General features: G+C 42.4%; 1 protein-coding gene across 1 annotated transcript in view; it reads left to right on the plus strand.

The window, feature by feature from the left end:
* The first annotated feature begins 1704 nt into the window (after positions 1-1704).
* MTMR2 (myotubularin related protein 2) overlaps positions 1705-24900 on the plus strand; it is a 40182-nt gene continuing 16986 nt past the window's right edge. Inside the window, exons 1-6 of the mRNA XM_010087116.1 lie at positions 1705-1812; positions 17975-18050; positions 21319-21413; positions 21590-21700; positions 23451-23552; positions 24255-24338. Coding sequence (XP_010085418.1) covers positions 18005-18050; positions 21319-21413; positions 21590-21700; positions 23451-23552; positions 24255-24338 — 438 coding nt within the window. The 5' untranslated portion in view covers positions 1705-1812; positions 17975-18004. The remainder of the gene's footprint in view (positions 1813-17974; positions 18051-21318; positions 21414-21589; positions 21701-23450; positions 23553-24254; positions 24339-24900) is intronic.

Genomic DNA, 24900 nt, shown 5'->3' on the forward strand with positions numbered 1-24900 from the left:
TATTATCCAACAGAAGACTCTCTTCCTGTTTATTAATAGTTTATTGTCCCAGCAGATCAGCAAATTGAACCGTGCATCCCATGATGCTCGTCCAGCGCAGTGGAGATGGCAGCAGTGTGCAGCCCAGGTTCAGAGGAGGAGGAGGAGAGGGGAACATGAGCAGCCCCTTCAGCAGCAGAGTACACTTAATGTGAAACTGTATACAAATCCAGTGTATGTGTGAGGCCCATTGATCCATAGGAATGGGACGCTTTGCAAATTCAGTTCTTGTTATTTTAGTGTAAGATTATTTTCTCCGTCTGTGACAGAGACTCTGGGGCTGTTGCAGTGTGAGCAGCGTTGTGTGCACAGGTACCACTGTCCATCCGAAATTATGTGACTTTACCTGGCAACACTGCGAGACTTGAGGAAGTTGAAAAGCTGAGTGATTAGCTGTTGAACCGTGTACAACAAATGCATTCAGTGGAGTTGTGCTATTCAATTGGCACACCAGTATCACTTATTTTAAATAATTTTTTACTGTTCCCAAGGGTTCCATTTCTAAGTCTCTACTTCATAGGATGAAAGAATTGCCAGTACTCTTTAATCCTTGGGGAGAAAGGCTGACACCCAGCAAGAGCCCAATTTTGCTGTAGTCCTTCATGTTTTTAATGCTGCCTGTGTAATACGTTGCCAAACTGCAAAGAATAGAAATAAAAATGGAACATTTTGGCCTTTTGGTGGCAGTTTACCAGCAGCAAAATAGTTTTCAGACAATTAACAGATCTCCAGGCCCTTTAGAAGCTCAGATATAACTCTTTCTAGGTTGTCACATGTCTAATTAATACAGCTAGTAACAGTAATCCTCCTGCTGGTATTCTGTTTCGGCCAAGGCTAGGCTTGCAAGCCCTATATCTGATCCTCAAGAGTGTCTTTGCACCCAGGTAGTACCTTTCTGGCGTTGGTAGCAGTGTGGGAATTAATTGGCACAGGTGGCGTTTGCTGCTGTATTGTGGCTTCAGGGAGTAACATACAACGGAGGATCTTTCTTTACAGTCATCTGGAGTTTTAAGAGCATTATGATCAAATGCTAATTTTAAGCAATTGTGGTTCTAGGAGAGGTTGCAGCATAAAAATGCTATAAAAGAAGCTTATTTTGATTGCTTACAGCTATGCTAAGAAAACTATAGAAGAAGGAAATCACTGTTTTGTGTTGTTATTTAGCAAATCACACTTTGTATCGCCAGAGAGGTATGCTGGGAGAGTCTTTTTAATTCTCCTGAGGGTTGTACTTATAACTGAAGGAGGAAAGTTGTGTGTGATGGAAGGAGTTTTTATTCTGAATTTCTTCCATTGCTGTAAAGCTGCGGTTGGAGTTGTGCTGGCACGCATTCAGGAGTCTGTCTGTTTTCGTCCTCTTGCAGTGCTCTAATATCTCCCATCTGAAAGCCTGAAAGGGAAGCCCTTAGTTTCTGTGATTTAGGATTTGATTAAGTTTGCAATTGTGATAATGTTGGCTCCATCTGAGCAGAGAATTGTTAATGAATTGTGTACGCTTTGGTAATCTGTGGCAACAGAGTAAAACAGGTTCTCTTAAACCACTGCTGAGGGCTGAATAACTGCGAATGGAAAGGATGGAAATAGTGCAAAATGCGAGTGGCCATACTTGTTGGCTTTTGAGCATCCTTGAGCATGGGTTTGATACACTGTGATGTTTTTCTTTCTAGCGCTTCCACTTCTCACTCGGACCATTCTGCTCACACCAAATCTGCTTCTGCTATATCGTCTGACTCGCTCTCCACGTCGGCAGACAACTTCTCTCCAGACTTAAGGGTATGTTTTGTCTTAAAAAAGAAAAAAGAAAAAAAAATATATATATAGTGGCTTTCTTCAGAGGACATTTCTCACTCCTGTGACTTTGGATATGGTAAAATCTTTTTAGCTTTCATGTTAATGCCAAATTGTACGTAGCCAAAGCATGGAAGTGCCCAAAGTCAAACAGGTGAAACAGAAATTGAAGTTTAATCTCTACCATATTATTTCCTTCCTTATAAAGTTGTTTAATCTTCAAAAAGCTGACTCTGCAACCCACACTGGGAGATGAATTTTCAAAGGAACTCCATTTTCTTTTAAGTGCTTTGTAAGTGAAATCCTCAACCTGCCAGTTGTATATCTTTTTTTTTCCTGCTGTGTATATATAAGATGTTCTCTGTTGAAAACTCCTGCTTGTTTGTAAACACTTGAGTTCTTGGAAGTATCTTCTTTCAGAGAAAGATTGCTATCTCCAAACTGGTAAAATAATCTTCTGTCACAATAAATTGCTCTGACATAAAAAGGTCCAATCAAGGCTCTTTTAAGTCTGTTATTAGATTTGTTAATTATAAATCCAAAGTTCTAGTTCAGTGTCACGGGAGTTTTGAAAGCTATTTGTACATTCCTCTTACAAAACCAAGGGGTTTGCTGATATACCCTTGCTTTAAAAAAATGTCCCCAAGTATAAAGCTGTTGATATTGGTACATTCTAGTAATGACTTTTAGCATTTCTCAGCTGTGGTTGAGCATCTTTGTAAAATCTAAGCACAGAAAAATTGCATAAAAACCTCTAAATGCAACACTAATTCTTTTGACAACTATGATAATTTTTTTGTCTCCTAAGTGTTGTCTCTGTAGCCCGTAATTAATAACAGAAGGCCCACCTGTTCGTTAGTGGCAAGAACATGAATGTTTCTTTCTAAAGGCAGCTTATTAGCCAATATTAAGCTAAAATTTGAAAATTAATCAATAGTGTATGTATAATCTAATGATAGTTTATATGTTTTATCTATGGATACAAAAAGTAATCTTCAGAAGGTGTTTGGGTAAAGAGGTGTGTAATAGATCTGAAGTTTTTCCTCCGTGAAGCTGGGGCATTCAGTTACTCCAGCACATAGAAAACACAGGTTGTAGGCTGAGGCTAAGTTAATTAATTGATACAAATATGGATAAGATTGCAAATACTGCTACAAATATAACTTTGTATAATATTACAGAAAAATAAATTTTACGCAAACTTATTTTATTTCCTTATTTTTTTACTGAAGTTTGCATAAGTTGGTTTCTTTTTCCAGTTTTGATGCACGACTCGACTGCCTTTTCGCAATTTTTCATCACTTGAGAATTACGTTTGTAAATAGAGAACAAAGCAACATTTATTTTCTAGAACTGAGATTGTCTTTCCTTCCCAGTGGTTAAGTTGGCTCAACATGTTCTTGTTGTAACCCTGATTGCATCTTGGGTCTCTCTCCCTCCTTTTGTCACCGTGTCTGTGTGAACTGTCCCTGCTGTCCAGGCAGGGATTCCTGCTCTCCTGGATTTGTCTGGTTCCCTGTCCAACAGGGCCTCTGTACCTCAGTCAGAAATACTGTCTGCAGAGGTATGTTCACTTAGCTGCATGATTCCTTTTTCAGACAGAAGATGCATATGTATTGTTTATTGGAGGCCATTGAAAGCCCACCCTTCCTTGCTGTACCACAGTTCCTGTAATTTGCAGAGTGATTTCTTCACAGCTCGCCCTCCCCTTCATTTTTCTTATTTCTAAGCAAACTGAAGTTCTGTCATGGTTGGAACAAGTGCTGCTTCTGTTTCATTTTAGAATATTCAGGAGAGATGGTAAAGCAGAGAATTGCTTAGAATAAAGGCACTGCAGGCCAGGTGTGAGCACGTGTCTCTGCTGGAAAATTATTGTTTGCTTTTACCCTACATCAGGCCTGAATTGAGCATCTGCCTGCCGTGCTTCACCTAAACCTTGCTCTTGCAGGAGGTGGTGTGAGTGGCTGCAATGCAGTTGTGTGTAGGCATAAAGCGGTTTCTTGCCTTTACACTTGAGTAACTGCTTGTTGGTGGTAAGCAGGCCTAAAGAAAACGCATTCCCATGGTCCCACTTGTATTAGGGCACAGGGAGAAAGGGGCAGTTTCCACTAGTACAGGTTGACTATAGCTCTCCAGAAGAATTAATGCATTAATCATTTCTCTCTTCATTGGATGTTTGATGCTGGAGAACAAGCCTGGGAGGAGGGATGGAGATCTGACCTGTGGACAGCCTCTTGTGTTGGTATTGCCAGTGCAACTGCAGTCCCACAGCCTGTCCTGAAATCAGTCACCGTCAGTGCTAGCTCATTCCTGTTTGCTCCCCAGGCTTGCTCTTGGAGCCTAATGCTAGCCCCTAAATGGAAGATTGATTGTGAGTGCTCATCAGCTAACATCGATTTCTTTCAGGTCTTGAGTTGAGGAGAACAGACATCCTCTCTCTGGGCTTATAATTCTTTGTCCAGTTTGCTCCAAATTAACATCTCTGTCGTGGTCTGCAAGTTTGTAGGGTTTTTTTAAAGTCGGTTCTGTGAGAGATTTTTCAAGGTCCTGATTGTTCTTTTTATTTTCTTTGATCTTTCTGAGATGTGGCCTTGCCTTTGATATTGCGGATGAGCTCGTACCATTAACTGATACAGTGACGTGAGAGTGTTCTGTGTTCTACCCCTTTCCTTACATGCCTGAGAATCTTGTGAAGTTTTGAATGGCACAAGACAGCATGAACTCCCAAGTCTTAACAGGTACTGAGATTTGAGCTAAGCACCTTATTGCTTCTGAGGACAAAAAGAAGTCCCACCATGTTCCCAGAAAAATTTAAGAGAATAAGCCACGAAGTGGGAACTAATGGATTTTGTGGTAACTCTGTGACATGGGAGACAAGTGCCTAGGCTACATGCTGTTCTTGCAGGAAGATTTTCCATCAGTTAGCTTTAAGAGGCTGAAAATAAGCTTTTCAAATTTTGAAGTGGATCTGCCAATTATAGGATTATGCTCTTGATGTGTATTTAAATTTTCCCTGCTAGAAGGAATTGCTACATGGATCCATCATCACTCCTGCCTCTACTTGGCCCCTGCCTCTGCGTGTGCATTGATTCAAATTTATGAATTAAATTTCTGTGATGATGGAAAAACACTTTGTGATAGCTACAATTAGCACTCTCTTTTTCTGTGGGGAATTTTTAGAATAGTAGGCGTCCGTCGGGAGGAGGGAACCAGAGGAAGGACCCACATCATTTCTTGCAGTCTGTGCCTGCAGTTTTCTTTTGGAGTGCAATTAGCACTCTGTGTGTGTGCGTGTGTATGTAATGAGTTAAATGAGACAACCACTGGGGATTCCTACTGAATGCATGTGCAATATTTTTCCTAAGTCTTTCTCCAAAGTACTTAATAATAACCTTTATGAAGGCTTTATTTAAATGTATATTGAGCATTTCAATATCTGGAACTAAGATTAAATTGCCTTTCTCCTACAATTTATAGAATTTTCACTTCATAAACTAACTCTAAATAACTTTTGGCTGCTTTAGTTAGCTTCATAGGAAAAAAAGAATAAAAAAAACCCCAAACCCCAACAGAAAAACAACAAAGCACTATTAGGTTCTCCCCTCCACCCCCTTCCTGATCTCAGATCTGAAGCTGTTGAGAATTGATTTAAGGAATGCACATTTTTGAGGGAATTTTTAGTAAATAGGGTGCCATGTGTTTTAACATAAGTTATAGATCAGGCAAGAACAGCATCGAATAGAAGTAGCTGGAAGTGAAAACGACCTGGAAATTCATAGATACTTTGTACTTTTGGGATGAGATTTTTAAAACACCTTAGACCCAACATTGCCAAAGGGATTGAGGTGCATAAATATCTCTTACAGATCTGGGAACTTGGTGATTATTGAAGTACGGTGAGGTACTTGCTCCTAAGTTGTACAGGTGGTATTTTCTCCTGTGCCTATGGACAGATACATCTGTGCAGTTTATGGTACTTAAGTCTTCTTGCTAATGCTCTAGCTTTTATCAGTGGGGACTTCGTTTTGGGTTAGCTGTTGATTTATAGGATGATGCCTGAAGTTTACCACTTTCAGAACTTTGGAGTAGCTGTCATAAAAGGGTTGGATCCTTTCCATCTGCAGTTGGGAAGCAATGGGTATGGTCAGTAGAGCCTCCTGCCAGTTCCTTTAAGAACAGTACTTCTGCTTGAAAATCTGTTAAGGTCCTTTGTGTTTGGTTTTGGATTGTATACAGCTGTCCTGGTTTAAAGGCCACCACACAGCCTCTTGCTAAAAACCTCGTGGGCTGAGGCCAGGACGGGGAGGGTTCACTCACCGCTTATGGTCACAGGCAAGAAACCAACACGACTTGGGAAAATAAAAAAACAATTTAATTTGTTAACAATCAAAAAACCAGGGCAAGATAATGAGAAAGAGAACTACATCTTAAAAAGGCACCTCTCCCCCACCCCTTCTTCCCAGGCCCAAAGGCTTTGTTCCCGGTTTCTCTACCTTCTCCCCCCTCCCCAGCGGTGCAGGGGGGCAGGGAATGGGGGTTGCAGTCAGTCCATGTTGTCTCTGCCGCTTCTTCCTCCTCAGGGGAGGGCTCCTCACAGTCTTTCCCTGCTCCAGCGTGGGGTCCCTCTCACAGGAGAGCCCTTCACAAACTGCTCCAACGTGAGTTCTTCCCACACGGGGTCACAGTTCTCTGACAACTGCTCCAGCATGGGTCTCTTCCACATAGTCACGACCCATATGACCCATATGACCCATATGTCACCTGCTCAGTTGTGCAGCATTCAGAAAAAGTGATTCAAATCTTTGTTCTTGGTGTTGCTGTTTGTGACCACTAAGCCATTCTCCCCTTTAATGGCAACAGTAAGATCCACAATTGATATTCCTCTGAGGTCCAGCAAAATATTGTACAAGCATGTGTCTCATCCTCCATGATTGTTTGCTCCTTCCATAATAGTTTTCTCCTTTAATATACAAGGAATCAGTGGATTTGCAATAGGTTTATATAGGAGATGCAAGAACATTATTGTAGTATGCCCAGGACTTGAAGGTTATAAAAGGAAGGTAACAGAGTTGCTTGTGTAACCTTAATTTGTTATCCATTGTGTGTATGGTTGGAGACCGTAGACAAGCCCCTGTGGTTTATTTTCTAGGATACATAACTGATACATGACAAAAGGTATATGAAAGAGTCTTCTCCTTCCCTGACAGTAAATGGACGCCATCACTGTCTCCTTAGGTTTTCTGGATGAAATCTGCTTGAACAAGTCTGTATTCAAGCTAGCCAACTGCAATTCCTTTGTTGTTCATGAGAAGAAATAGGTCGTTTATGATCTCATTTATCTCAGCTTTAAGGAAATGTGCACACTAGGTGAGAAGATCACATAGCTGACCTATGGAAGTCCTTGCTGCAGGATGTTGTGAACAGTATTTGAGGGGCAGCAACTGATTTCTCAGCGTGGATCCCGGGTTTAGCTGTGCTCCAGTAAAGGTGTAGTTCTGTCTCATTTGAAAACTTACTGAGTTTCTCTTCTGACTATGAAGAGAGCTCAGGGTAATTTCTCCAGGTGTTGACCTCTAAAATTAAAGTCAATCCCGTCCCCTCAGGTGCTGTTGGGCAGGATTAACTGAACTACCAGTCACTGACTTTGCCACCTTTGTGTTACTTTATTCTAGCTTTTGTGCAAAGTGGCTTAGACTAGTTTTAGGTAGAACATAAATATTGTTAGTAGAAAAACATATTGAAGAAAGATGTGATTCCCCCCCGGCTCCCCATCCTTTGCTGTAAATCACTAAAACTAGCCTCAGTGAGCTTTCCCATTGCTATCTCCCTGCCAATGCAGGAAGTGTGTCAGGCTTTGGTTATGTGTAACACATGTTCAACAAGAGCTGGGCTTAGAGAGCGGCATCGCTTTTTAAACTTTAAGCACTCATTTAAGCAATGTTTTTTAGTTTTGCTTTTAAGCAACTCTTCAGTTAGTGAATGATGCTAGCTTGGAAGCACTGACTCATGAAAAAAACCTCAGCCTGAGCACCTCCAGGGCAGTTGAAGACTCTTTGGCCTGCTCCATCCCTCGCTTAATGATATATGGGGGTAAGTATTCCTGTTTTGGGCTGGCTCTTGAGTCTTTGCATGACTTTGCGAGTCAGTCGCCTGTAAGAAGACCAGTTCATAGCAGAGGCAAAGATGTCTTCTGTGGTGCGAGCTTTCCTTCCCAATGCACTGTAGTGTGACTGCTATTAAATTACAGGCTATATCGCACAAGCCACCAGATGGTGAAGATAATTGACGTGTGATCACAAAAGACTTGCCTAGATCTGAACTGGTGATACAACAGTGAAATTAAATAAACAGTTCATCTTTTTACTGCCACTGTGTGAAGACTTGACCATATGCATTTTTCTGCGTCGTTACTGTGGGCTCAGTTATATTCTCACATGGAGGTGCACCTCGCGTTTTTGTGGGTGTACAGGAATAGAAGCTGTGCATGCAGAAGTAGTCCTTACCTGATCTGCATGTAGTATTTCCACAGGTCCCTTTGCGCACAGGGGTGAAATCGGGGCCAAATCCAAGAGCAGGCAATGCTTTACATTATCAAAGGTATCAAGTAGAAGGATTTAAAGAGCGGCAGGGGAGAAGCAGGGAAATCTGATGGAGAAAAATATTTTAACTATCTCAAAATTCTGATTTTGGCCATACGAGTTGCGTGTGTGTGTCTGTGGGAAACGGTCTTCCTTTCTTCTTTGGAGCATTAAACTGTCGATAAACAGAGGCACAAAGGACTGGTTCTGGAGAATGAATGATGCTCTTGTCCATAAGTGTGGTCATTCCAGGACAGCCCCGTGAGTGACTGGAATTTAGCCCCTGCTGTTGCCATGTTTTTCTAGGACTCCAGTTTCCATGACTCTAAACGCTCTATATTTCATGAGAATTACAATCTTTTTAAACTGTCGTAAGAGATGGAAAATCTTGGACCCTTCCCTGCACCTCTCCTCCCCCTTTCAAGGAAACAAAAGCACAGAGTAGCCAGCCCCTGAGTTTCAAAATATTGATTTCATGCAAATTAGATGGGGAAAAAGCCAGATGCAGTCAGTTTTCTGTCTCCTTTACATGGAAATAATACTCCCTAAGTGCTCATCTAGTTGGAAGAGAGCAAAGACAGCAAGTGTTGCTAATTTTTCTTATATAGAGGTACCTGAATGTTTGAATATGAGGTAATGTGCAGTGAAAGAAATCTCTGGAAGGATTTATGATTGCCATCTATTAGGAATGGAAAACTAAACAGAATAAGCAAATGGCCTTCCTATGTTCCTGAAAAATATTTTCAGCTCTTCCTAATCGACTGCCGCATTTCTCCTAGCTGTACAGTGCAAGGATTCACCTTTTGCTGAGTAAAACTGGGTAAGAGGTGGCTTTTTTTCCCTCTTTTTTCCCCCGCTATAGTTATAGTTTTGTAGATTGAAGCACAAATCAGGCAGGAATGAACAAGTAAGGTATTTAAAAGGAGCACGTGGATTTGTGACTGCATGCAGTACCTGCCAAGATTTCATTTTCTGTAGATGTTTTTGCACTGAATGAAACATCTTCATTCCCCTCTGTATGATTGCTTACTCATTGTAGATATATAACTTGTATCTTGAATCGCTATCTTGCATGTCACTGAACTCCGAAGTGAAATTCTTGGTAACAGAGACAGTTTTCTGTGACCTATTTAGTAGGTAGAATTTATAACTCTCTCCTTGGTTACAGTGTTTTTCTGTTACTTTTAAGCCTGATGATATGAACTGCACTGAACTAGTTCAATACTTTCCTTGAAAATTTTAATGTATTTTCCACTATAAGTTGCTTGCTAAACAAAATACAGTAAAAATAGAGAAAGGATAGAGTCAAGCTGATGCACTATCCAAAGTGTTTGAGCAACCAGTGGAGAACAGAGCCGTTGTCATTTGGGATGTATGGGGAACCCTTGGCACTGAAGAAGGTTCTGTATTAAAAAATGTTGGACTTGTCTGAATAGATAATATCTGCAACCTTCTGTGCCAGGGAGCGTTGCTGTGTTGAGTCAATGACGACTTTCTCTTGGAGCCTAATGGGTGATTGTCTTGAGGCACCAAGCCATACAAACTTGAAGAGACAAGCCAGCAGTGGTTGAACGAGTGGCCCTCAACAATGTGCTCCTTTGAGCTTTAAGCCTTGCCTTGTACTTGTGCAGCAAGGGCCAGGAGACTCACCAGCCCAGAGAGGCTGTTCTTCATCACTGGACACTTGGGTCTGAGTGGAGATGTACATTGTGGAAAAAACAAAGCAGAAAACCCTGGGGAAACACTGCATGGTGGCCACTTCCTCCTGCAGAGGAGTCCCTTCATATTACCCTGGTAGCTGTATTATTTTTTTTTAAAGACACTAATCTTCAGCTTCTTTGTAAAGATTGTTTCAAGACATTGGTAAGTAAGCAAGTGATTTCTCAAGCCTTTTTATACTTCTCAAAATATATATGGTAGGTAGAGATGACAATTTATGATTTGTTTTTTCGTTGTGCCTGGAAAGCATCATTAAAAGGCAGTTGCAGTGTTGTACATTGTATGTGACTATTGTCTTTAGAGTAGTGTAGTAGATGGTCTGTAGTCAGAACATTTTATTGATAACTTAAATGTCTTTTGTGTTGTTTTTTAACCAAGCCAGGAAGCTTTCTTTTGCTGAGTGCTATCTTAGGAGCTGAATGGGCTTGATGTGGTCTTTAGACCGTGTATTTGGTTCTCTGCATAGTATTCTGAAATTATGCATGGTGTTTTGTCTTTTTCCCTTTGAACTTCTAATAACCCAAAGGACTAAGACACAAAGCATTTCCCTGCAATTAATATCTTGCTGGTCTGCATGTCTCTAACATAATTTTTCAACCCATCTAGTCATAACCTGCAAGAAAGTCCCTGTGCCTCAGTCATGCAAAGACACTGCTGTTCTTTCCTGTAGCCATTCTGCTGAGGTATACTTAATGATTCAAAAATAATCAACAAAGTCAATTTACTTGCTCGATTTATGTTTTATTGCATTTCCAGTAGGATACTTCTCAAAGTACACTTGAAATAGCCATGAATGGCAGCTGAAAATCTCTCCGAAGTAGTACAGTTTGCAGTCTACAGGAGGATTTGTCAAGTAAGCATGGCTACTGTTTTGTGGTCCTTCTAATTTAGGCATTTAGAAGACAGAAGCATCTTATCAGCAAAACGCTAGAAAAACCTGTCTGGTTTTATGTTGTATGTTTTATGTTGTATGTTGCCCTTTTTATGTTAATGTTTCATTTAGAGAAGAAACCAATGCACCTATGAAAACTGATCCTAAATAAGCATACAGCTCTTGATTCTGCACATAGACCTGTCAGTTCTGCAGCTTCTGTCAACCTCAGCTGCACAGAATTAAGCCTCTGTGGTTTTTTTTTTTCTCTGAGGTGAATGGAAAGAGCTTTTGTATCTCTTTTGTTTCAGAAGTTTTTACACCATCATTGTGATAATGATGGATCTCGCTACACCTGCCATAGTGGCACTGTCCTTTTTTGATTGACTTTTATGGCACCAGCCATGAAAGATGAACGGGATGGACAGTTCAGGGGAAGGAGTAGGTGAACGTGGTCTGAGACCACCAAAAGGCACTTGAAAGGAGAAAAACATTGGTTACGTAAGTGTATATGTTTTGCTCTTGATTTACAAAGAAAATACATTTTTTAAAAAATCAAGTATGTAAAAAAAACCCTATGGCTAAGCCTTTGTAGAAAGGGTGACTTCCCTTGTGGTTCTCAGAGACAGCAGAAAGGAGCCAGCTCTGACCCGAAAACTGTCACTGGTAACTCAGCTAATAAGACTGATCCTACGAGCTTTGGAGTCATGCCTGTTTTAATGATGTTCAGGTAATTTTTTGAATCTGGTGTGGCTCATCTTCTGCTGCCTCTTTGTGCAGAATAAGTTTGGACCTCTCTGCGAAGTACAGGTTGTGACTCCTCAGTTGTATCAGCATGTCCAGGAGATTGGATATTGCTACACTGGCCACAGTGAAGCACCAGAGATGGGATTTGATCTACCAGATCTGCAGTGGAGTTAGGTACCCTAGTTCTCAGCCTTTGGTGGAAGAAAGGCACTCATCCTAAAGGCGAATCTCCTGGGTCTCCTGCGTTCCACTGACTGTACCGAGTGCCTAGAGTGACTAGCTCAGATGTAGAGCTCCAGTTTTAGATGGAATCGATATTCCTGCAGTTTGCTGACTTCCCTGCCTGTAGAGTGGCAAGAGTGCTGATTCAGAAGGGCATTTAATTGTGTGCCAGCCCTTGAGAAAAAGATATTTGAAAAAGAAGGGGGGGAGTAATGTTTAGATACGTTAACTACAAGCAGAATATTCCTAGGTAGTCCATTAAAATGTGAAGTATTAGACAAATTATCCCGTAGGAGATAAAGCCTTTTACTTGGCTGTTGAGTTTCAAATCCCTATTTCACCCATAATTTGAAAAGCTACTTTTTAAAATATCTGCTAATTGTATGTGTATATTCTTGCACACACACACAGGTACATCCTGCACATTCTTGTCCCCGCAGCGTATGTCCTGCCTGTTGCTGCTGACCAGTGATTGTTCGTGAGGTAGACATGCCAAACCTGTGAGCTCAGGGGCTGCAGATGCAAAGGGATTGTGTGTGTGTATGGTGTTTGTCTGTACAGACAGGTTATATATGTTTATGTCAAGGGACCAGTTAAGAGACCAGCTTCCTGCTGTAGGAAACACAGAGCAGGATTGTTTGTAGCTGTAACAAAAGCAGCTCTGAGCCTGGAGAACTTGTCTTTTGAATAGATGGGGCAGACGTGGTTTTGGGGAAAAGAATAGTGCAGGAGCAACGTGGTCATGGTATCGGGTCAGACATGTTGCACCAGCGCTGTGGCTTTATGCATAACAAATCTGTTCAAAATGTACAAAATAGTTTGGAGTGTGTAGGAGGTTACCAAGGAGAGATTAACTCAGAGGGGGGGGAAAAAATCACAAAAAGGGTACATTTTGATGTTGTCTAAACCAGAACAGGTTTTTTTTTGTTCATTCTGATTATGATTCAGGATAGAAGAATCTATGTAGACTTGGGAAAACTGTTACACGTCAATTCGGTAACCCAAACCTGTAGTCTACCTTTAAGTTGCATGAAGTCAAATTTTGTCTGTGGGTTTCAGGACTCCAATATTCAGGAGAAAGAGTAGAGGAGAATAACTGGAAAATGGATGGGAAGGACCTCAGGTGCCCTCTTCATGCATCTTTGTTATCTGGGGGCTTGTACTGCAGATGCCAGTGCGCAGGGACAAAGTTACTGTCCTTAGCCAGCCCTGCTGCTCTCCCTCCCTCACCCTGGGTTTACACCCCTTGAGCTGCTTGTGTGGTTTACACCCCAAACTAGTCCTGGCAAAATGATCCAGGTTATGGAAAAACAACCATTAGAAAAGCCATTAGGCTAACCCAGGAGTCTTGACTGAACTAGATACAGGAGCAATGACAGCACTGGCAGATGGGACAGGAGGAGGCAATCCTGGCTTGGCCTCAGCCAGCCCAGGACGTGTGTTGTCATCCAGGCTGTGCAGCTCTGCTGGTAGGCAAACGCCTCTTGGGCAATATGAAACATATCAGTTGTTTTGTTCACAGGCAAAACCCTGAATACAGTTTCATGCACCCTCTCAGGTACTTCTAGAGCAGTGTTCAGTGATGCACAGACCTCTGAGACCATTTAGTTAGAGTTACAGTGCAGGCTCCTCAGGATGAGCCTCACGCGTGAGTCGTGCAGAGACATCAGTCAGGAGAGGGATTTTTGGAGCTGTGTTGAGAGGCAATGTGAACGTGTGGTTGGAGAGGCTTGGCAGAACTGCAGTACCCTGAATCACAGTATGAAGAGGTAAGGAAGGAGGCAGGGAGCAGTCTTACCTTTTTGTTAGAACCTAAACCTCTACAAGCAGAGGAGATGATCATTTTGTTGGTGAGATGTGGGGGTTGTGTCAACAATACAGCATCAGGGTTTCCCTGCCTTGGGCGCTACAGGTGGGAGGACATGAGAGAGCTCTGCACCTTCAGCCATGGGTAAGTGGGCTGGAGCTAACACAAGGTAGGATCCTGGAGCAAGAGAAGCAGTTGTTAAATGTAGCGAGTGTGGGTTTGTTCTGCCAAGTCACTGCTTGAGCAGAGAACAAAGGTAGGTGGTGGCACGAAGTCCTCACACCCCCTCTGAGCTGAGGTAGGATTTGTGTTTAGGTGCTAAGGTACCCCTATGCTCAGTATCCTGGAGAGCTGTTCTGTCTAGAGGGAGAGCTGCTGATGGGCGGAATGGGAAGATGATGTTACTTGGTAAAAGAAGACAGAGGTAAGGTTTATTCTGGTGGGTAACTGAACTCTTCATTCTCCTGGAGATTCAGTTACCAAGCATAACGTTTTTGTCTGGCTCAGAGGCAAGGCAAAGTAGTCTGCTGATTTTTGGTGGTTGTAGTTGTTTCTTACAGAAGCCATCTTAGCGGTGGTTGTGACAGATACAGCCAGTGTGTGTCTCTACATCCCTGTGCTCCTATTTGGAAGTAATGCTGTTCCTGCCCAGCTCTGGCTGTGACCTTCATTGCAGATCTCAAGACACTCTTTGGTTTTGTTTCCAGTGAACAATTTAAGCACCTGAGGCACACAGAGGCAAACCATTTCAGTTACAGATGTGTATGGTACCTGCCTCAATAGAGTTAATGCATCAGTAGCCAGCCGTCCCTCTCCTGCAGCCGGGCTGCCACAGTTGTGTCCCTGGTTCCCCTACCTGCTTCCTGGCCTCACTGGAGCTCTTAATTTCGTTTTGCAAGATTTGCAGAGGGCTAAATCTGGTCCCAGAAATATTATTTTTAGAGTCTTGAAAATAGGCTAATGTACAAAAAAAAAAGATTTTTCTCACAGTTTAATGAACCATTTTTGTATTTGAGGGGCAGGGGAGGATGTCAGTAAGGTGGAGGCGGCTCTTCATGTCACCTCCGTAGTCATATAGGGCGCAGAGGGTCCATCTATGGTGTTAGTGTCTTCTCAGAGCTCCATGTTCATTGTCCCATCCTGTTCTTCCCCCTTGATCTGTTTCCAAAACTCCTCTTTCCTTGTCTGCCCACTTTTCCTCCTTCCTGCTATCCCCTGTCCTTCAGCACTGCCTGCATCGTCAGCTGCACACAGATTGCATTTCCCTGAATCAATTTTAAGGAGTTGTGGATGGAGGCTTATTTCAGGAAAACGCCTACCATTCATTCCTCGGTTCCTGCCCAGACAGGTTTCAAGTATTCGCGTTCCAGCTAGGAGGCTCATTCAAGGTCTAGAGCTGGGCAGATGCTGCAAAGACCGGCACACCAGGGATGTCTTTGTCCTGGGCTTTCTGACCATGTCTGTCTCAGCCTCTTGGGAAGGATGACTGTTATCCGGGGGTGATGTGCTTGTGCTGACTTTGAAATCATACCGAAGGCAGTCGGTGCTGTCTTACCTGAGGTAGGTCGTGTGGCTGAGGTCAGTTGGGGGATGGGGAAAATGTCAGTTTAGTCCTCAACTCTGTACAAAAAAAAAAAAAAAAAAAAAAAAAGAAAAAGAAAAAAAAAAGAAAAAATAAAGGGGAGGGGGGGAGGCAAGGGGGCAGAAGCTGTTGACCTTGAAGTGCTGTGCTTCCAGGAGGCCATCCATCCACTGCCCTGTGTTGAAGTGAGCGCAGGTTTGGATCGCTGATCCTTTCCTCTGACCCTGGGGACTCAACGTTTCAAAGCGTGCGAATGAGCAGATGGATTTTATTAGACTTAGAAGAGCCAGTTTTTAAACCAAAAAAGCTTTCAACCTAGCCTTTAGCAGAGTGGTGTTGACATGGAGGTCTTTCTCTTTTGTATGGCTTGCCTCTTCCCTTCTCCTCTCCTCATCCTGCAGTACAGTGTTTAAATCCCACCGGAGCGGTGCCCACCTGGTGATCACACCAGCTGTTCATCATACTGAATGCTTTCTATGTATCTTACCTCATATTTGTTTTGGCTTAAGATAGAACCCAGTCCTCCAAATGTTTACCGCTGGATGTGCTCCCACTGACATCTGCAAAAGAGCAGCGAGTCCAGCTGTTGGCCGAAGTGATCCTAGCAGCAGCTGCTGCCCGTTGGGGGTACAGACCTTCTCAAACCAGGTGTGATTGTGTCCTGAACGCAGAGTGTAATTTTACTAATGTCATTCCAAGATAAGGGAGCCACAAAGATGACCACTACTTATGGACTGATCAACCAGAAGCCTCCCATCTCATTTGTCTTAATCCGGATGTTATCCTGCTAATTTCAAGGCTGTTACTCAAGCGCAAAAACTGACATAGGAGTTGAGAGTGAGTCTACATCACAGGCTTTTGTCGGGGAGGCCATCCGTCAAGGCTTTGATGGGATGTGTGATCTTTGGCCAACACAGCTGTGCTGACAAGAAGTCCTCAGCATAGACTTCTGCTAGTTATACCAGCGAAACCTTGTTTTTCCTGGTACTGCTGATGTGGGGGAGGAGAAGCTTTCCTGCAGGTTGAGTGCTGCCAGTGTGAGCTCTGTCGATGGTGACCTCCCTGTGCCCATCCGGTAGACCCCAGTCTGGCTGCTCTGGCAGCCTCCGTGGTAAGAGCTGGCCTAAGTGGGTGCAGCTGTGAGGTTCCCGTTAGGAAGTCAGGACTGTGCTTGCTTTTGTTATATTTTTTTAAAGAGTCTTTTGAATGCATTTTTTGAAATTTACATCTTTTTTCTTAAGAAGGCTTTGATCTTATTAATCTTTTCATCTGTACATCAATCTGTTGTGTGAAAATGCTGGAACGTGCTTTTCTTGTGGCATGAGGTTTCTTTGGGTTTTAATTTTTTTGCATAGTTGAGAGAATTTTTCTTCCCTCAGGCTCTCCCTCTGGCTTGATCCTACATGAAAGTTGACCACAGATGTGTCAGGTTCTATAGTGCTACTTTAGGCCAAGTCTTTTTATTTTCTTTGCAGGGATTTCGTGATACCAAATTAAAACAATTATTTCTCTTTCCTCACGTTAAGATAAAGCATTTTGGGCGAGTCTGCACATTCAGTTGTGAGAAGACATGAGCTCTCTCTGCCTATCTCCACCAGGTTGGATGCATGCCAACTTTAAAGCCAAAGTCTTGTGGTTGCTACAGCATGAGGCAGAGTGTGGACTAACCTGCCTGCTCTCTGTCTGTGTTACTAGGTTAACAATTGGTGTATTGCTGCGGTGGTGGTCGTTTGGCAGGTTCGAGGCATGGGCAGTATGGTTAAATCCATCTGCGTTTGGCCACATAGACTTAGCCTTGATCTTGGTCACTTATATATGCTGTTCTCCCCTCGTTCTTACCATGGGTTTAGACCTCAGGTTATGCTTTCATAGTTAGAGCCATGCTTTCCTAAAATGTCCATCTGTTGTGATAGCAGCTGTTCTTGTGAAACCCCTTGTGTAAATGCAATCATACCTGTAAAAAAGTGATGCCCTGTGGTATGACTTCAACCCAAGGGAAAGTGGAGGAGGGGTCATTTGGCAGCCAAAAAAAAAAAAAAAAAAAAAAAAGAATCAAAGCTGTACCTCCTATGCATGCCTATCAAAATATAACCTTTGTAACAAGCCACTACTACTGAGCCAAACTGGGATCGTGGCTGTTGTCAGACCCTCCCTGAAGACAGTGGTGTGACAAGGTGTCCTTTTTAACTTTCCTCAGTGTAAACTAGAAATTGACCTACTTGATAGCATCCTGGTAATAGTTAATCACTTCAACTGGGAAAGGAACTGATCCCTTTGGTTCCGTATGTAACTGTGAGAGAGTTTGACTTGTGATGATGGGCTGGAGAGGAGAAGGTTGGGGCATGCCAGGCAGCTGCCTGGGAAGTGTGCTCCAAAGCACGCAGCCTGCGTTGTGCAGCCTCTCCATTGCAGCCGTCCTTGCTTTCAACACTTCTCCATGGCCCAGCGGTGTGATCGAGGACTGCACCAAGATATCTCACATGCTTTGTGTTGACCTTTCTACCTCAAGATCTTTGAATATTTGTTGTCCTTGATATTGTTAACGTGTTGCAGGTAAGTGTAAACTTTTTGGTTTATGAAAACATAATTAATTTCTGTTTCTACCTCTGTCTTTTGCCTAGGTCCTGAGGGAGACTAATAAATTGGCTGAAATGGAAGAGCCACCTTTGCTACCAGGAGAAACCATTAAAGACATGGGTATGTGAAGAGGAAATTCCTTATTGTTTGCTGACTAAATATAATATCCATAGAGCAAAATATCTTGGTGTTCATTGACCAACAACAGCAAATTGCTGATCTTTTGAGAACCATGATCGGGTTGCTTCATTAATCAAAGTCTAGAACATCACATGAGCCAAGGTAACTATATGTCTCTTCCTTAGCAAATAGAAGGCAATTCACCCTATCTTAGCATGAGCACCGAGACAGGTTGTACAGCTTTGCATTTGCTGCCTCCTGTGAGGACATGGATCAACTGTTTCAAGTTGTGCTCACTGCGGGGTAACTTTGCAAGTTGACACAAAACAATTGTGTGTCGAATTTCTATCACAAGCTACAGGAGAGGATACAGTGCTGTTACAGAGAACTTGCTGTGATATGAGGGTGGGTCTTTTTTCTGGTTTTTTTTTTCATCCAGACTTTCTGACATGCATCAGGTTTGCTGATGCACTTTATTCTGAGAATTTGAGTAAGCCTCTTGGTTAATTTTCTGTGAAAGATTTTGCATTTGCTAGTTCATCATGTTGCCTTCCTCTTAAAATGATATGGAAGAAAGCAACTTCAGTCCTAAAAAAAGTCCAACACTGTACCAAAAAACCCCACCCAACACCAACAACCATCAAAAACAAATCTGAAAAAAAAAAATCCCATCTCAATGCTCAGTCCTTTTCTCTACTCCTTTCTAAGGACTCTGAACTCATACTCCAACCGTACACTGCAGACTGACATCTAACTCACTCCACAGGCACAGTTAGCTCTGACAGCAGGAGTTTATTTTGAAGGGTTCCTGAGGAATGGTTTAAGAAATCAGCGTTATCAGTATTTTGTCTGTTGGCAAATGATGTGATGAGCCACATAAGTCTGTAAAACTGGGAGGCATTTGGAGCACACCAGACTGCAGCTGCCTGGTCCAGCAAGAAGTTAGAGGTAGCAAAGAGGAAATCTTTATTATTCATCAGCAATAATTATTTCCTGTTAAAAGTGTCAAGAAAGGCAAATGTAATTCTCTGTGTATTTTACAAGGAGGGGAAGAAAAATTATTTCAGCCAACCCAGTAATCTAGGGTAAAATTGGCCCTATAAAAGGCAGGAATTCCATAAGGAGGGGAATTAATAAATCCTGGTTTCCAGGATCTTTCTCCCACATGGATTCTCTTATATCTACCAAAGGCTGAGCTTATTAGACTTTCCCTTGGTGGTAGCATTAGTACAACCTCTCTCATACCTGGCATCCATTCTCACAAACAGTGAAGGATCTTAATGCCTTGGAGATCCCTATTTATCAGATAGGGACTGCTGAAATCATACAGCCGTGGTAAGGTTAAGGTCAGACAAGCCATCTGCGTAGGTACACGTGTACATGTGCAGTGTAATTAAGTAAAATTGTTTCCTTAGGAAACTCAGCTAGTAAAATGTAAATGTGAAAGGTTATGTGGCTTACAAGCTGGCAAGGACAGTGTTTGAGATCATGCCTGGGATTCCTTACCTGGAAAACATTTTTCTAGCACTTGTTTTCTTTACCCAGAAATCCTGTTCCTTTTCAGATGTAAATGCACACTTCTCTTATTAGTAAATTTTGTTTTATTTTTTTTTTTAATTTTGAAATTACATTTTGAATAATGGGAACTCCTGTGGAAAAACCAGGCAGGCTGCCCTCACCTTTATTATGCTTCATGAGTCTGCTTTCAAACTTCTGTCAAACCAGTCTTTGAAAAGAAGTGATTAATAATTGGCCAATAATGAAACACTTGGTTTAATTAGAACTGGCTAGAAGCATTTTGTGTTTAATTGTTCTTTCAACAAATGCATGGAAACTAAAATAAATAGATAAATAATGAGATTGCTAGTGTACATATTTTTAAAAAATTTTATTTATTTTTGCCCAAAAATTCTGTGCTACATGTTTTGTTCTGAATTAGTCACTCCTCATTTTTTAAGGATCCTTCTCCATATCCAGACGTTGAGAGTCAATGAAGACAATGCATAAGCAGAGCTGACATCAGGGTGATTTAGTTATGTCAGTTGCCAGTGTCCTGGAGTAAGTCAATCTCTTCCTCCCTCCCTCCAGGCTAAATCTCATGGAATAAAAGTAGAAAAAATTCTGGTCCCCATCCTGACACCCCAGTAGCGTCACACCTCCTGTGTGTGGTGACTGTCACCTGTCTGGGAGGCGAGGTGTCCTGGTTTCACACAGCCCTTGCAAAGTGGATCCCATACAGTTTGGAGGTTTGAGATTATTAAGATGGTCCAGGGGGCTCTTTCATGGATCTGACAGCTCTAGTTGGTGGGTCCCCTTCGGAAGGGATCTCTGTGTTTGAGGGGTGTCATTAATTGTTGGTGATGATTTAAACCATTGCCAACGGCACAGCCAGCCAGCTGCTTCAGGGGCAGCAGATGTGATGGGTCACTGCTGGACGGCGGGGAGGGAATAACTTAAATGTTGGCATTTTTAATTGATGTAAAACAGAAGGGCAGTTAGGGTAGGCGTTTGCTGTGGAAAACCAGCAGCACCTCTTGCCTTTTGCTGGAGCAAGTGAGAAACGTTTGAGGCCTTTTAAGAAGGGGACTGTTTTGAGTCACCGTCACTCAGGCTCAAAAATAATTGAATTGTTGCAGAGTAACTTGATCACTGACTTCAGACTTAAAATCACCAGCAGTTGGGTGGTATACAGATTCCTGGCTGCTGGAAATCTCTGTAGCTCTGCTGGCTTTTAGCAGGAGGGCCTTCATCCCAGGGCTGACTCTGCATGCAAGGGTGTGCAGAAGGACCCAAGCATCCTAAAAGCCACATGCAGGAGAACTGCCTTCTCCTGTCCTTGGTGCCACAAACCAGCTTAGTGGCGATCCTTAGCTTTTATGCAGATTGCTGTCAGCTACACGCATCCAAGCAGGAATCATCTTTTTTTTTTTTTTTTTTTTTTTTTTGTGCATGGTGTTCTCAGATACTGACAAGGCATTGTTCAGTAAGAGTAAGCAGTTTGCAGCCGAATACTGCTTTTTTTACAAGACTAGTAGTTTTGTGCAAATGTAAGATTCTAAGTGATGGTACTTGCCTGGAGTTCAATTTATACCCAAACTTTTACCTGCTCCACAGAACTGAGACTTGCATGTTAGCTCTAGACTAAAGCCCCAGATTAAGCTTGTTTTCATTTTGTTATCTGAAAAGTAGAACCCCCAAATATTGTTGTTGTCATTTTACTTCCATAAATTAACCATGAGTTTAACTTTTTTTTTTTTCTTTTTTTAAGCGAAGGATGTTACTTACATCTGTCCCTTCACTGGAGCAATCAGAGGAACTCTTACTGTTACCAATTATAGACTGTATTTTAAAAGCATGGAACGGGTAAGCTTTTGAAACCATCTGCTTTTGTTGGCTACTCAGTCTTTAGACCTAGGTGTTCTTTGAGAGTAATTCTGTGTGAATCATAACTATGTGTTTGGGAATATAGGCATAAGGGAGCAGGAGCTGGGGATTTTCCCCCTCCCCTTTTTAAACTCACAAATTTCAACTGTCTACAGGACCCTCCTTTTGTCCTAGATGCATCTTTAGGTGTAATCAACAGAGTGGAGAAAATTGGAGGTGCTTCCAGTCGCGGTGAGAATTCATATGGTCTGGAGATTGTATGCAAGGTAAACTTATCTGTGTTTTACAATAGGGGAAGGGGAACATATATTTTAAAAGGTTTTCTTGGTAGTACTGTTGGAAGTTCTGCAAAACGTTTTAATCAGTATGACTTCACACACTTCAAAACCCACCTGATTTTTAAAGTAATTTTCAGGATTCTCCAGCTCCACTCACTCGACACGTGATCCAAACCTCTATTCAGGCCTTGTGCTAGGTAATGTCTTTTCTTCACAGGGGAAACCTAGTCCTGCATCCCACTAATGCAGTTCTCAAGGTTGCCCACCAGGCTATCCCAGGAATACTTCAGTCATTGTGGAGTGCAGGATGCCTTTCACTCACTTGCATTTCAAGAGCAAGAAAGCAACGTGTTTCCCCCTAAATTGTTAGCTTTGGTCTACCTGCGGCTGTGCTTTGTGGTGAGGGACTGGCAAATAGCCTTCAGTCCTCCTGAAGGCTGTTCTTTCATTTATTTCAAGACAGTAGATATTTCACATGTGCCTCTCAAGAGCCCTTGGAATCATTGGAAATGTGATTTTGAGGCACCAGGAAGCTAAGCAGACTCTCAAATGGTGGGCATGCTGAGTCAAGAGCAGTTGATATAACCTAAACCATGTCATTCAGCTGCTCCCTCGTCCTATGGCAGTCATGATCCTCCCTGGCTAGCATAGCGGTGCTCGTGCTGGCAAGCTAATTTGTTCCCTGTTTTGATCTTGATTCCTAGACCTCGGCTATTTTGCCTACGTGCAAATTTGCGCACATGGACAAGTTTGGAGTGAACTACATTGTTTCCTTGGGTGGGAAACCCAGGCACAAACTATACGATAAGTGTCTTGGCCCTATACAGCATGTATATATATATATGCCAGTCTACTTGGCCCAGGATATGCGGAGCAGTTTAAGGCGATAACGGAGTAGTACAGATACAGCTTATACATCCTGAAATGTTCTCTGAGACCAATTACCTAATCTCAGTCTTGTGAGACAGCTCAGTCTTCAGCTGTTTATCTCATTCTGACTTGCTGTACCATCTTCATATGCTTGAACTTGATAGCTCATTTCCTGCTGGTGGCTTTCAAAATGTTTACTACAAGTGCTTGAGTTGTAGGCTTGGCTGGAAAATCTTGACATCTTAGAGATGCTTTATTTAGTTTCTGAATTTGATTTTGTAGATGGGTATGGAAAGGAGGTCCTGGGTTACTACTCTGTGGAAGTGGTGCTGCTGTGCGAAGTGGAGGAGTTCTCCGGTTCGAGACATCCTCTTGAGTGCTCTGAGAGATGGAAGCTTTAAAGGGAGATGACATTAGTTGCTTTGTATCAAACTGGCTGGACTTGGTCTCCCTACGTGCAGTAGCTCTATGGAGGTACTTTGTGAGGCTGTCCCTTCCATCTGTCTTCTGGCACAGCTCAGCCCGAGAGCCCAGCAAGACTGGGAGGTCTGTTTCACAAAGTCGTGCTGATCAGCAATAGCTTGTCCCTGAGTGAGGCCCTCCCAGAGACTTTCAGCAGGTAGAGGGCTTCATGTGAAGGCAAGATGCTGCGATCAGGCTCTGCAGTTGTGGCAGACTGTTGAAGTCTGCAGACAACTTCTGAACCAAGCCCAGACTTGCAATACAACAGTGATCAAAGTACGATACTAAATAAGTACTAGAAAGAGCATCGGGATGTGACCCTATTTTGAGTGGTGGCTTTTGGAGTTTCTTTGGATGTTGAAGTGGTTTGGAAATCTGCAATTTGATTTCCTTCTTTTTTCCCTAGGATATTCGAAACTTGCGATTTGCTCATAAGCCTGAAGGGAGAACTAGACGATCCATATTTGAGAACCTAATGAAATATGCTTTCCCAGTTTCAAACAATCTGGTAAGTATTTTCTTTTCGGTTGTTACCAAAAGACACAGAGTGGCTGTTAGCTGTTTTGTTCAGTCCTGTCTATCTGGTGTAATATTGACATGGGGTGCATTTTGCTGAAGGAGGAGAAATGCTGTTTTTTTTAAATCTGTCTTAGAATTAATTCTGTAGGATTTTAGATTGTATAGAAACAGGAAGAGTCTACTACTGTGAGGCTGGATTCCTTCATGCATGGAAAATAATTTATGGATACTCCCATCCTCATAACAGAGGGAAGATATTCAAAGCACAGTGACTTCCATCGGACGCTTACAGCTAATGGTGACTGCACTGCTCCCAGTTCTGGAATGCAGTTCGTCTGTTCTGTTGTGTTATAACACTGCAATTGTTGCTTCAAATAGAGGTTGGAAGGATCTAGTTCTTAATATGTAAAAACGTTCTTGCCCAACTAGTCTTTTCTTTCTCTTTAATAATAGACTCCTTTTGTCCATGAAATACTAGGTAATAGTCAAGCAAGATCAGGGGTATAGAGGAAGGTACATTGTTGTACTAATTACCTGCTACAGTGAGCATGTTGATCTTTCTCACAAAGGCCTAAAAGCAAAGTGGTGCAATGGGAAAAAAAGGACCAGTCATGAGTCATTATTTGAGATATCAAACATCCTGGAAATGAGCTCTGAGGCTGCTCTTAATGGTAAATCTTCTTTCTTTCAGCCACTTTTTGCATTTGAGTACAAAGAGGTTTTCCCAGAAAACGGATGGAAGGTGTATGACCCCACTTGGGAGTACAGAAGGCAGGTGGGTATTGTGCTATGTTCTTCCTCATCCTCTCTACTTTTCAGAAGTGAGGCTCTGTGCAGTAATACAATTACAGGTTGCGTGGAGCAGAGAATGATCCTGCTGACAAATGTCGTGCGGGCTGGGTTAGGACATTGTTCTCCACACTGCAGAGACTGATGACAGTAGTACATCTTTAGAGATCTATCCGCTGATGGAGATTACTCAGGCTGCAGAGAGCTGACTTTAGGCTTTGGTAGACAAAAACTATTGCTCTGGCTTAGTCATCAGCCCCTGCTGGCAGTGAGGAATGGAGGATGTGTTTTGCAGGCACAGACATCCCATTGTTGAGTTTAACACCTCCGCTCTTGCTTGTATCAGTTTTAATTCTTTCCAGTTTTCTGTAAGATTTCTCAAACAGGAACTTGGAAGGAAAAACTTAAATGTAGAATGCCTTTGTTTTATTGGGGAATCAGTGTAGGGATAAACCTAGAGATTGTTGTGATTAACCATAGCTTGGAACAGACAGTTGTACTGTGTCCAGAGTAGACTGGTCAAAGGTGTTAGGTAGGTCATGAAGTGG

Source organism: Pterocles gutturalis, unplaced genomic scaffold, assembly GCF_000699245.1.
Source record: "Pterocles gutturalis isolate BGI_N339 unplaced genomic scaffold, ASM69924v1 scaffold691, whole genome shotgun sequence".
Classification (NCBI taxonomy): domain Eukaryota; kingdom Metazoa; phylum Chordata; class Aves; order Pterocliformes; family Pteroclidae; genus Pterocles; species Pterocles gutturalis.